The sequence below is a fragment of the Leucoraja erinacea genome, chromosome 5 (genome assembly GCF_028641065.1).
Source record: "Leucoraja erinacea ecotype New England chromosome 5, Leri_hhj_1, whole genome shotgun sequence".
NCBI classification, from domain to species: Eukaryota; Metazoa; Chordata; class Chondrichthyes; order Rajiformes; family Rajidae; genus Leucoraja; species Leucoraja erinaceus.
Genome location: NC_073381.1, coordinates 45,513,060 through 45,527,273, shown reverse-complemented (window position 1 = coordinate 45,527,273; position 14,214 = coordinate 45,513,060). Strand labels below are relative to the sequence as shown.

Sequence of the window (14,214 nt, the reverse complement as noted above, 5' to 3'; positions counted from 1 at the left end):
ATGGGGTTGTCATAGTCGGGGACCCAATATAGACTGGGGTTGCCATTGTGCCAACGGTTTAGATGGAGTGAAATTTGTCAAATATCTTCAGGAAAGTTTTCTCAGGCAATATGTAGAGGGACTACAAGGGAGGGAGAAAACCTATATCTAATTTTAGGAAATTGCACAGGACAAGTGACTGAAGTATCGGTGGTCAAGACTTTTGGGACCAGCGACTACAGTTGTAGCTTTAAAATACTTATTGGCAAAGACTGAGCCAGGTCACAAGTTCTAAATTGAGTCAAGGACTAGTTTGATTGTATTAAGCAAGAACTTGCAAGACTTGATTTGAGGATGTCCCTCAAGAGGCAGAACTTTGCCCATTGATTTACAGGCAAAGAGATATCCCAAAGTAGGATGCATTTAAAAATGTGAGGGAGAGTTCAAGGTATGCATGAGTGAAGGGCAAGACAGGTGGGTCCAAGGAACCCTAAAGAAGAGAAATTGAGGCCCTGGAAAAAGAAGTAGGCGTGGTCAATAAAAGGCAGCTGAAATCAAGTGCATTCTTGGAGTAGCATAGGGGATTGAGTAGCATACTTAAGAAGAAATCAGGATGGCAAACAGGGGGCATGAAATAGCTCTGGCAGATAAGACCAAGGAGAATCCAAACAGTTTTAAAAGTAAAATAAGAGAAAAAAGAACAACTAGAGACACAATAGGGCCCCTCAGAAACCCACGCGACCATTCCATGTGTGGAGCAGCAGGAGATGAACAAGGTCCTCAGGGAAGATTTCTTCTTGATTTCTTTCATGGAGAAACACATGAAGACTATGGAACTTTGGACAGTTAATGGTGATGTCTTGAGGACAATTGAGGAGATGTTGGACTTCCTAAGACGTTTGAAGATAGATAATGTCACATCTGATCAGAACCATCCAAGGACAATGCTGGAAGCTTGAGAAAAAACTGCAGGAGCCCCACTGACATATATTGTGTCATTAAACATGAGAGAGGTGCCAAGAGATTGGAGGGTTGCTAATGTTGTGCATCTATGTAAGGAGAGCTGCAAAGAAAATACAGCAGAAAAGTTACCGGAGGGATAAAATAAACATGCATAGAGATAGACATGGGTTATTTGGAGATCATCAAATGGTTATGCATGTGGGGATGGAGCCTTACAAATGTAATTGTGTTTTTTGAAGAAGTAATTAATGAAGTTGATGAGGGCAGGGCAAGGATGTAGATGCAGTTTTTATGATTTTCAGCAAGGCCTTTACTAAAGTTTTGCATGGTAGGTTGCTCTCAATCTATGGAGAGCTAACTAACTGAACTTGGAAATTACTTCATGGTAGGAAACAAGTTTGCAGAAGACATCAAAGCAGGTAAAGAAGTTGGTTATCAAAAATCTCTTATACCTGCATGAAGGAGGTAATTAAACATACCTGAGCAATTACAAACAGCTGTGAAGCCATGTGTCCCCAACATTATGGTGCCCTGAAATGGGGAACTACAGTGCCCTCCATAATATTTGGGACAAAGACCCATCATTTATATGTTTGCCTCTGGTACTCCACAATTGAGATATGTAATATAAAAAAATCACATGTGGTTAAAGTGCACATTGTCAGATTTTATTAAAGACCATTTTTTAACATTTTGGTTTCACCATGTAGAAATGACAGCTGTGTTTGATAAGGTCCCACATAGGAGATTAGTGGGCAAAATTAGGGCACATGGTATTGGGGGTAGAGCGCTGACATGGATAGAAAATTGGTTGGCAGACAGGAAACAGAGTAGGGATAAACAGGTCCCTTTCAGAATGGCAGGCAGTGACTAGTGGGGTTCCGCAAGGCTCAGTGCTGGGACCGCAGCTATTTACAATATACATCAATGATTTAGATAAAGGAATTCAAAGTAACATTAGCAAATTTGCAGTTGACACAAGGCTGGGTGGCAGTGTGAACTGTGAGGAGGATGCTATGAGAATGCAGAGTGACTTATACAGGTTGGGTGAGTGGGCAGATGCATGGCAGGTGCAGTTGAATGTGGATAAATGTGAGGTTATTCACTTTGGTAGCAAAAACAGGAAGACAGATTATTATCTAAATGGTGCCAAGTTGGAAAAAGGGGAAGTACAATGGGATCTCAAGGTCCTTGTTCATCAGTCAATGAAAGTAGGCATGCAGGCACAGAAGGCAGTGAAGAAAACGAATGGCATGTTGGCCTTCATAACAAGGAGTATAGGAGCAAAGAGGTCCTTCTGCAGTTGTATAGGGCCCTAGTGAGATGACACCTGGAGTATTGTGTGCAGTTTTGTTCCCCTAATTTGAGGAAGGACATTCTTGCTATTAAGGGAGCGCAGCGTAGGTTTACAAGATTAATTCCCGGGATGGCAGGACTGTCATATGCTGAAAGAATGGAGTGGCTGGGCTTGTATACTCTGGAGTTTAGAAGGATAACAGGGGATCTTATTGAAACATAAGATTATTAAGGGTTTGGACACGCTAGAAGCAGAAAACATGTTCCCGATGTTGGGGGAGTCCAGAACCAGGGGGCAGTTTAAGAATAAGGGGTAAGCCATTTAGAACGGAGATGAGGATACACTTTTTCATCACAGAGAGTTGTGAGTGTGGAATTCTCTGCCTCAGAGGGTGGTGGAGGCCGGTTCTCTGGATACTTTCAAGAGAGCTAGATAGGGCTCTTAAAGAAAGCGGAGTCAGGGACATGGGGAGGTGAGGAACGGGGTACTGATTGTGGATTATCAGCCATGATCACATTGAATGGCGGTGCTGGCTCGAAGAGCCGAATGGCCTACTCCTGCACCTATTGTCTATTGTGTTTATGCATAGTCCACCCATTTCAGAACATCATAATGTTTGGGACACATGGCTTCACAGGCGTTTGTAATTGCTCAGATGTGTTTAATTGCCTCCTTTATGCAGGTATAAGAGAGCTCACAGCACCTCGTCTTTCCTTCAGTCTTTCCATTCCCTTTGGAAACTTTTATTGCTGTTTATGAACATGAGAAAATAGACAATAGGTGCAGGGGTAGGCCATTCGGCCCTTCGAACCAGCACCACCATTCAATGTGATCATGGTTGATTATCCCCAATCAGTCATCCCCAATGAGGACCAAAGTTGTGCCACTGAAAGTCAAATTAACCGTTATGAGACTGAGAAACAAGAATAAAACTGTTAGAGACATCAGCCAAACCTTAGGCTTTCCAAAATCAACTGTTTGGAATATCATTCAGAAGAAAGAGAGCACTGGTGAGCTTACTAATCGCAAAAGGACTGGCAGACCAAGGAAGACCTCCACAGCTAATGACAGAAGAATTCTCTCTATTATAAAGCAAAATCCCCAAACACCTGTCCAACAGATCAGAAACACTCTTCTGGTGTCAGGTGTGGATTTGTCAATGACCATTGTCCACAGTAGACTTCATGAACAGAAATACTGCAAGATGCAAACCATTGGTTAGCCGCAAAAATAGGATGGCCAGGTTACAGTTTGCCAAGAAGTACTTAAAAGAGCAACCACAGTTCTGGAAAAAAGGTCTTGTGGACAGATGAGACAAAGATTGACATAGAAACATAGAAAATAGGTGCAGGAGTAGGCCATTCAGCCCTTCGAGCCTGCACGGCCATTCAATATGATCATGGCTGATCATCCAACTCAGTATCCTGTACCTGCCTTCTCTCCATACCCCCTGATCTCTTTAGCCACAGGGGCCACATCTAACTCCCCCTTAAATATAGCCAATGAACTGGCCTCAACTAACTTCTGTAGCAGAGAATTCCAGAGATTCACCACTCACTGTGTGAAAAATGTTTTTCTCATCTCGGTCCTAAAAGATTTCTTCCTTATCCTTAAACTGTGACCCCTTGTTCTGGACTTCCCCAATATCGGGAACAATCTTCCTGCATCTAGCCTGTCCAACCGCTTAAGAATTATGTAAGTTTCTATAAGATCCCCCTTCAATCTTCTAAATTCTAGCGAGTACAAGCCGAGTTTATCCCGTCTTTCTTTTTTAAAAGGGAGGAAGAGAGTAAACGAGGAATTACAGACCAGTTAGTCTAACATCGGTAGTGGGGAAACTGCTAGAGTCAGTTATTAAATATGGGATAGCAGCACATTTGGAAAGTGGTGAAATCATTGGACAAAGTCAGCATGGATTTATGAATGGTAAATCATGTCTGACAAATCTTATAGAATTTTTCGAGGATGTAACTAGTAGAGTGGATAAGGGAGAACCAGTGGATGTGTTGTATCTGGACTTTCAGAAGGCTTTCGACAAGTCCCACATAAGAGATTAGTATACAAACTTAAAGCACACGGTATTGGGGGTTCAGTATTGATGTGGATAGAGAACTGGCTGGCAGACAGGAAGCAAAGAGTAGGAGTAAACGGGTCCTTTTCACAATGACAGGCAGTGACTAGTGGGGTGCCGCAAGGCTCAATGCTGGGACCCCAGCTATTTACAATATATATTAATGATTTGGACGAGGGAATTGAATGCAACATCTCCAAGTTTGCAGATGACACGAAGCTGGGGGGCAGTGTTAGCTGTGAGGAGAATGCTAGGAGGCTGGAAGGTGACTTGGATAGGCTAGGTGAGTGGGCAAATGCATGGCAGATGCAGTATAATGTGGAAAAATGTGAGGTTATCCACTTCGGTGGCAAAAACAGGAAGGTAGACTATTATCTGAATGGTGGCTGATTAGGAAAAGGGGTGATGCAACGAGACCTGGGTTTCATGGTACACCAGTCATTGAAAGTAGGCATGCAGGTGCAGCAGGCAGTGAAGAAAGCAAATGGTATGTAAGCATTCATAGCAAAAGGATTTGAGTATAGGAGCAGGGAGGTTCTACTGCAGTTGTACAGGGTCTTGGTGAGACCACACCTGGAGTATTGCGTACAGTTTTGGTTTCCTAATCTGAGGAAAGACATTCTTGCCCTAGAGGGAGTACAGAGAAGGTTCACCAGACTGATTCCTGGGATGTCATACACTCATTTCACCATTGCCATCGGGAAGAAGGTACAGGAGCCTGAAAACTGTAAGGTCCAGGTGCAGGAACAGCTTTTTCCCTACCGCCAAGCAAGCAAGAATTTAATTGTCCGATCTGGGACATATGACAATAAAACAGTCTTGACCCTCCTCCTAGTTCCCCCCCATACCCCACCCCCTCTCCCCCAATGCGGGGACGATTGATTGCCTCATAAATTCCATAATTTTCCTTGTGTGGGGTTATTGACTCCGGGGGGGGGGGGGGGGAGGGTGTTGTTGGGGGCTTTTCTCCAGGGTGAACGCAGATGCCATGCATTCCCCCCCCCCCCCCTGGGGACAGGGCCCACTTTATCTCCCTAAATCTCTCCTTAGGCGAATGGTGTAATATTGCGTTGGGGGACCACGCCTCCTGTGTGATAGGGACCCAACGGTTCCCAGTTTGTCTTATATATAAATATATAGTTAACACATATATGTTAAATTTGTGTGTAGTGTGAGTTAAAACAATACAAGGGAAACTGCACAAAGGAGGGGGCTGGGGGAGGAAGGATGGGACGGAAATGGGCAGAAAGATAGATTAAGTGGCGGCGCGGCGCTGGCTGCAGAGGCTTACCAGCGGTCCCGTTGTCTTTGTGTTTTTTATGTTGTTTATTTTGTTTGGGTAGTTTAGCTTTTTGGTTTTAGTTTGTGTTTTTGGTGGTGGGGGGGGGGGGGGGGGGGGGTTGAAAACGGGGTTTGCAGTCTCTCCCTGCGGGGGAATACGACCTTTTTGTCGTATTCCCCTTCTCTGCCTCCGTCTGCGCTGAGGCCTAATGGAGCTGACGACCTCGAGGCTCCGGAGGCAGAGAACCGTCAGGACTCGCTCTGAGCTCGCTCCCGTGAGGGTGGTCCGGCTCAGGGCTGGAAGAGGCTGGGACGCTCCCGTGAGGGCGGCCAGCCCGAGGGTGGAACGAGGCTCCCGTCGGAGCGGCCGAGCTCGGGAAGGTGCGGCGCTGGCAGCCCGAGGGAGGTTCGGTGCCCAAGTTGGGGCGGCCCGGTCCGGGGGGAGAAGCGACGCCCAAGTCGGGGCGGCCCGGTCCGGGGGGGAGGTTCGGCGCCCAAGTCGGGGCGGCCCAGCCCGAGGCTGAAGACGGCACAGTACTCACGTGAGGGTGGCTGGGACGGTGTTCTGGCGGCGGTGGCCTGAGTCCGGGGTTCGGCCGCGGGCCAGCAGCTGCTTCTGCAGGACTGGTGGGCGGCAGCTTCAACCACCCCGGGCCGCGGTGTTTGAGCCGCGGGACTGTTCTTAACATCGCCCGGGGGGGGGGGGGGGGGATCGCCCCAGCGCAGAGGGAGAAGAGGAGGGAAGAGACTGCGACCTAAGACTTTTGCCTCCATCACAGTGAGGAGATGCTGGGTGGACTCACTGTGGTGGATGTTAATGTGTGTTTATTGTTGTTTTATTGTATTGTATTATATGTATGACTGCTGCAATTTCGTTCAGACTTCGGTCTGAATGACAATAAAAGGCTATCTATCTATCTATCTATCTATTAAGCAGGGGGAAACATTTTAAAAGAAAATTAACCAAAATACGCGAATTGAAAGATGAGCTATATCACACACATACTGTTCCCCTACAACTGATTACACTACGAGAGGCATAACGGAAGTCGCGTTTTTCTTTCTAAGATGGCGGCCGTTATGCTCCGTTACGTACTACACCTTAGTGCATTGGATTACGCAGGAGTGGAGTATCTTGCTCCTCTCTATGATCTTTGGTTTACACATCCCTTTACTCCACCCTGTCACACCCTCTGCTAGAATTGCTGGATTTAAGCCTATCCAATTTTGCAGCTGTTGGCCTCCCCATTTGCTGATTTAAGGCAAATTTATTTTTCACATTCTTAATCTCTTAACCCTTCCCCTACTACTTCACCCACCTCACCTATCATATCCCACCTATTTTTCCTCCTAAGTCCAAACCAACAGACATTGAGGCGGCAACTCTTGACAATTAATCCAGGTTTGTACCAAACTTCCATTTCATATTCTCTTCTGCATTTGTCCCAAGCATTTCATTCTCACAATGTCTCGAAATGCCAACAATAGCAATCCATTTCATTTCAGTTGTACCAATTTGCTTTGGATTAAGTTACTTCGAATAATTATTTGCTGCCCTCAGGTGGCATTATTTTGCAATACCGATGAAGAAAGGGATATAAATACCATTTTCACCATGGGGGACTGCAATGTGGATTAATCTATATTTCTAATGCACACAGCACAGCTATTTTGAGCTCCATTGTCATTAATCTTTACACCCTTGTCTGAAACACATGTATATGTTTATTAAAAAGCAGCCCTCTATAATTCCCTCCAATAGAATAACTTTCACTACAACAGTGAAAAAAAATATCATTGTTCTCCATAAGAATTTCAAATGTTAACCAGAATTAACTTTGCTGATCACATACCTTTTAAAAGTTTCATTTTATACATATGTAGGGATTCTGGGTGTGGCAAACTGTAGACAACAACTTTTCCAGAGGAAAATGCAGCTGCTATGATCCCAAGTCTCGACATCTGAGGTTGCTGTAAAAGGAAAAATGAAATGTTATTACCTGAATTTATTTATTTTTAACCTGTGACTCTGAGCTACTGAGCACAAATTACATACTGTAGTTTCAAGCAATACTTCAGAGATACGAGTAATGCTAATGCTCTTGTGCACTACTGAGGCAGTGCCACATCATCAGGGTGTTGCTTTTTGGATAAATTATTAAAATATAGGGCATGTCCTCTGATTCAAATGGGTAAAAAAATATTTAACAGAACTATTTCTAGAGCATATGCAGATGTGGTATAGTGATTATAGTGGCAAATCATAATTTTTTGTAGTCAACATCAGTAACATAAATTAACAAACAATGTATCTGTTGCTGTCTGTGAAAAGTTGTTGACTATTGTCCTTCTGGAAGTTATTTCTTATTATCATGCTTATTGTGCAGCTAATACAAATCCAAATTCCAGTCTTTTGTGTTTACACCATTTTCTGGACAATCTTGAAACAGACAGAACTCTAATGGCCTCAAAGTAAATAAAGTCAGGGACAGGCCAGTGGTGGGTTTTCAAATTTCACCTCTGTTTCACCAGTTTAGTTTGAAATGGGCATAAGTCAAGTCAAATCAAGTTTTATTTGTCACTTGCACATAAAGTGCAAGTTAAATTAATTTGCCAGCAGAGGTACAATAAAAAAAGAACACACAATACACAATAAAAATTTACACAAACATCCACCACAGCATTCATCACTGTGGTGGAAGGCGCAAAATTTGACCAGTCCTCCTCCATTTTCCCCCATGTTCGGGACCTCAATCCTCCACAGTCGCCGCTGCGGGCGTCCAGATGTTTAGACAAGGTAATTGCAGGTAAGTCCTGAATCGGTGCCTCCCCACCGGAGACCGCGGCTTCAAGTTGGTGTAGGCCGCAGGCCGGCGGTCGAAGATCTAAAGTCCCCGCCACGCCGCAGCAAGAACCACCGCAAACTGCAGGGCTGGCGGTCTGAGCTCCTCTCCAGGGATCCCCGGCGAGGGACCCCGCTCTGGATGGTAAGTCCCCGCCACGCCCGCTGTAGAAGTTGGCTGCGGGCCGGCGGTCGGAGCTGTTCCCCTCCCGGGTCCCCAACAAAGGATCCCAGGCTCCGGACGCCATGCCAACTGGAGCTCCGCAGACCGTGGCTTCAGGCTGCCACGGGCCAGCGAACGGAGCGCTCCCCCGGTGAGGGCTTGCCCACTACGCGACGAAAGCATCCTCGCTGCGCCCACTGCTGAAGCCCCGGGCACGTCTCTGGGAAAGGCCGCACCAATCCTCGATGTTAGGCAACGGGGGAGGCGACATGGAAAAAGTTGCCTCCCCATGGAGGAGGGAACCAAAACGGTTTCCCCCTTACCACCCCCCCCCCCCACACACACAAGACACACAGAGAGACATTAAAACACACACATTAAGACACACTAAAAAAAACAAAAAAAGTAGAAAAACTAACACGCTGCTGGAAAGGCTGTCGGCTCGCAGCGCCCCCACCGACTATAACAAAGGAATGTGGTATAGTGATTATGAATAAGAGGCTCCTCAGGGAAGGTTCCTTACTCTATATAGTACAATTGAAAATATTTTCCCCACAGTCCTAAACTGGCAAGAACAGTTTATTCATGATTCCCAAAGGACATACACACATATCGGCGTGCATACATTCTTTCTCAGCACCATGTCTTCATCCTGTCTGTGCAAATGCTAAACCACAAGCTTTAAAAACCTTCTAAACTATTCAGCATTCAAATTTTGAATATGATACCCCTTGGAAGACATGAACGCAAATCTTTCTTATGGCAAGACAATGTTGGCAAGCACTTTACAAATCTGTCTGATAAAATGGTCCTCATATGGAGCATATTTATGCACTACCTCTTTCAATATGTCTTTGCCTCTGCCACTCACTCAGTCTGTGGCTTTATCAACACCACTTTGCCAGCTGAGTTAAATGGTTCCAGCTCACATCAAGAGATTGCATGTTATAGCCCTCAAGTCATTCATTGGAGGCAGATGATGGTCTCCTCAATGTAGCATATTGTTGCAGATGTCTTCAAAGGGGCCATAGGATATGGTTTTAATACAATGCCATAAAAGGTAATATAGATACAAATTGAGCTGTAACAATGTTCTTTTTGTTTTGACACCATTAATATTCAAAATCAAATGAAGGCCAGAGCTGTGAAGTTGAATTGCAGCAAGATAATGAGACAAGGTAAAATACTCTCACTTCGGTGGTATGGCTGGTGAGAACTGGTGGCAAGGATGCTTTTTTTCCCCATTTGCTTCCCAATAGACTGGTCTTTCAATGTACCAAGGATATCCACATTCTTTAACAAATCTGAAAACAACCTGCAGAACTAGTTCTAAATGGTCCAGGCACTGAACATTTTGTTGGGGGCTAAATATGATGTGCAAAATGATATTTCAGGTAGCATCATAATTTTCATTATATGAATAATCCAAACAGCAGTTGCCACTAAATTTCAGATATTCAATGTAATGTAATGTAACCAAACAGTTGCAGGATGAATGAAATGTAATAGTCACAAGAGTAGGCACAGAAAAGCATGACGTATTGCTTATGATTGCAAGTAAGACGTATTCGGCGGCCGGCATTCCCAAGCATGCATCAGTTTTTTCCAATGTTACGTTTAAGCTTTGCTAAATTTGGATTATATTTGAAATATTTCAATGAGCAATGAGCATGTTAAAATTGTTGATCAAAACTATCTTCATAAAACGTTTATAGTAAGTTTATAAAAATATTAATTGAGCATATTAATTACCTTTCTAGTGGTTTCTGGCAGTTCCCAAGCCCCACTGGGGCACCACTTCATATCCCAAATACATCCATGGTCTGTCGCAATACCATAAGCTAAAGCAGCATTCGTTTGTGGGCTATAAAATAAGTTACAAAATATATTTCATTTTTCTTCCAAATACACAATAAGTTCAATACCCTGTATTAAGCTCGGCATGAATGCCTAGAGCAAGTTTCATTCTGTTGATTCAATGGCCCTTACACAGTTAATTTGTCCCACAAAACCAGGTTCAAAATCTTTTCAATTCCAAAAGTTACAATGGTAGACAAAAATCCTGGAGAAACTCAGCGGGTGAGGCAGCATCTATGGAGCGAAGGAAATAGACAACGTTTTGGGTAAAGACCCTTCTTAACAATGGTATTTTACTTTTTTCTTTTAAATCACAAAATATGCAGATCAAATAAAGTTTGCATTTCTAGCAGGCACCTGCTTCTCCATTCAATAAATGAATCTAATTGATTGCCTGGAATGTGAGACAACAATGATGATGAAATAATGAGCTCTTGAGGTCATTAGAATAAATTGTATACTGATTTCCACTTTCTCCAAACATTTAATACAAAGTTGAGCATTTAATGCCGAATTGTGCTGCCACTCCAGAAATTTTGTGTTGCCAATTTTTCAAAGATTTTCCATTAAAGTCATAAAAGGTGTTAAGTTGTGGTACTCACCTGCAAAACACTTAATAAAATTACTGGTAATCTGGTACTAGTAACTACTGGTAACTGGTAACATTGGACTATATCATAAAGGATTTCCAATAAACCATGTTAAAACCAATGTGGACGAATAAAAGGTACATACATGAAGTGCAAATCATTTACCACTGAGTGCAATGTCTAGGCCACTGTTGACTGCTAATGTTCCATAATATTTCACACAGATTATGATCAGTTTTAATTACTGCTCATCCGCCCAGTTTAGTCGAGCAAAACTGCAAAGTGCAGATGGCACCACTCAACCTCGGATGGAGTGAAAGCCACTTAATGTCAATATAATGATCAGTATTTATTAACACGAAAGAATAGTGTTAATGGTGTTTCCTCAACCTCTCTTTCTATATCTACAAAACCAAGGAACTAAGCATTGACTCCAGCAATTGGAGGTCTGGAGACCATGTGCTAGTTTCCATTGGTGGGTCGGCAGTAGTGTTTGCACCTTCAAATTCCTGGAAGTTAACACCTCAGGTGACTTGTCCTGATGTAATCATCATCTACTTTCTGAAAAGTTTAAAGAGATCCTGCAGGTCACCAATTATCCTCACAAACATTTACAGATGCACTAACGAAAGTATCCTGATGTATTGTTTTTGTCCATGGCGACCTTTGTTGAAAAATACGCCGTGACCTAGCTGAGGCCTCGAGTACGTGGGCACTACTCTCGAGCATGAAGGAAAGTTAACAAGACCTCCTAGGACCTCGTGTTGACCATGTTGCCAATATGAGTCAAGGGCAAACTCGTCTGAACTCACAGATTAGCTCGCCGAGTGAGACAGCCCCTTAAACAAAACAAACCATTTTTCGCAATGTTGCTTCCAAACAGAAGAATCCAAAGTATAACATTACTCTATTGCTTCCTGCTCACCAATGTTCTTGCTGGAGATCACCCAATTGCCATATCTGAAGCAATGTTGGCTCTACATGCTGGCACATCAGTTTATGTCTATCATCCATTCCTTTGTTGCAATAAATAGCAGCATACTGACAGGCAGCTGAACCCTCTGGGGTTGGGCACCATTCTAGACACCATATTGGGCCACCAACAAAGAAGTTTACATCCCAACTTTCCTTGTGAGCTGGTAATGACTGAAATCTGCAAATGAAATATATTTCCATAGTAAGACAACCATAGAATTGCAATCAAATCCTGTTGCTATTTTCTATTAGAATCATACAATAACAACAATTTTGTTCACTTTATCTTACTTCAGACTAATTCATCATGTTGAAAATACCGAGGAGCTTTCAATATTACAAATTAAACAAGAGGCGCAATCAGACATTCCCTTCTGTAACAGAAACTATGCAGGAAGTAAGTTGCATAATTTTCCTGAAAACTGCGACAATCCTTTACTGAATTTATGGTGATAGACTAGTGGGCCTCCATCTCTCCCTAAGTCAACTTAATTTGAGGGCTACTGCATAAAGGGCTACAAAATCGCTCAAACACCAAACCAATTAAGTGAATAGTTGGGAAGTAGCTTAACATTCAAACTATCACCCATACATATGATTCATGATCATTTCAATAAAGTTGTCTTACGGAACATTAATTAGATTTTACGTTACCTTTAGTTAACCAGCAAATCAACATTGCTCACATCAGAAAAATTAAGTTACCTGCTCAGGTTCTGAATCGTGGAATCATCTCGATGTCCCTCCCTTTTAATTTTAAAATATGGTGACTTTGTTTCACTTGGCAAATATTTAAGCGATTCACTAATGGTAAAAAAAACATGTCATAATTTGTGAGTAAACAGCCACTGAATACAACTTGTATGCCACCTAGAGGTAAAAATAGAAGTTGCAGAGATGACATTCCCATCGCCGAGATGTCCAAAACGAAGGATTACAATCACAAAATAAACCGTGAACTGCCCAGGATTGCAATGAGAAAAAGTTTCTTCACCTTCCTTATAATGAAGCTACTCCTGAAGACTTAATCACTGAGATCAATATATTTTTGGATATTATGTAATATTAAGGGAATCAAATGAAAGGGGATTAGTGCAAGAAAGTGGCACTGAAGTAAAAGATCAACCATGTTCTATTAAATGTTCTTACGTACAACATTGTCCATGTAAGAAGTGGGGTGAGTGGTGGGGGGAGGGGGGGGGCATTGGTGTGTGGCATTGCCCACATGAATCATAAAGATGCAAGAATAACTCTCACCTAGATGAATATCCAAAAGGACCTGCAGCAACTCAGAAATGGACATTACCCTGTTTCACTTCAACAATAAATCGATGTTTCCGACTGTTGTACCTTCTGGATTCTGGCATCAACCTTATCATGTATTTTATTAGCACTTCTACTTTCTTTTTGTAACATTAAAATCAGGTCCTAAACAACAAAATGGCAAGTAACATTAACTGATAAATGGTATGCTTGAAGGAATGAATTGTATCTGACTAATCCCCCTTATTGCCTTCTTGTGGATAGCTGCAATGATTTCAATTTGATAAATTATAAGATTACAGACAATGACAATTTAGCATTTATGCTACAATGAGCATTTATCTCAGCGAGATTTATACTGAGAAATAGTGATGTTTGTTATAGAGTACCCATCTCATTTGGCGATTCTGCTTTCGACACTAAGCCTCATACATTTATACATTGGCTTATGGAGGAAATAGAGCATTTTCCAAATCAAATATTATAACCCACAAATGATTTTAATGTGTATACGTATTCATACACAAATCATTATATTTTAATGAAACAACAATACTTCACACAAGTCCCACTATGATTTGATAGCTCCTGCATAGACAAAAATCTCCTAGTAAAAAGTAAATTTGCACTTACCTTTGGGAAATAAAACTCCAGGCTTGTGTTGAAGGAATCCAATCCGGAAATACCCATGGGGAGTGATGCTCCTCTCGACTGAACAAAATGAAATAATAGAAAATGTTTTTTTTTATTCAATTATGTTCTTTTATTATTTAACAACATATTATGAATTTAAGAATTAAAATTAGGTAGTGGGATTTAAACTTTTCCAACATTTAGTCTATCTGTTGGACTAGTCCAACTAACTCTTCTATGCATCTAATATTAAAAAATAGTATAAAAGGTTCACAAAGCTTCTGTGGAGAGAAGCTAATG

General features: G+C 42.4%; 1 protein-coding gene across 1 annotated transcript in view; it reads right to left on the bottom strand.

The window, feature by feature from the left end:
• Positions 1-14,214, bottom strand: part of gtf3c2 (general transcription factor IIIC, polypeptide 2, beta) — a 100,565-nt gene that overhangs the window by 57,968 nt on the left and 28,383 nt on the right. Inside the window, exons 5-9 of the mRNA XM_055635489.1 lie at positions 13,915-13,992; positions 12,724-12,822; positions 11,969-12,196; positions 10,349-10,460; positions 7,445-7,562 (exon numbers count right to left, since the gene is read on the bottom strand). Of these exons, the coding sequence (XP_055491464.1) occupies positions 7,445-7,562; positions 10,349-10,460; positions 11,969-12,196; positions 12,724-12,822; positions 13,915-13,992 (635 nt within the window). The remainder of the gene's footprint in view (positions 1-7,444; positions 7,563-10,348; positions 10,461-11,968; positions 12,197-12,723; positions 12,823-13,914; positions 13,993-14,214) is intronic.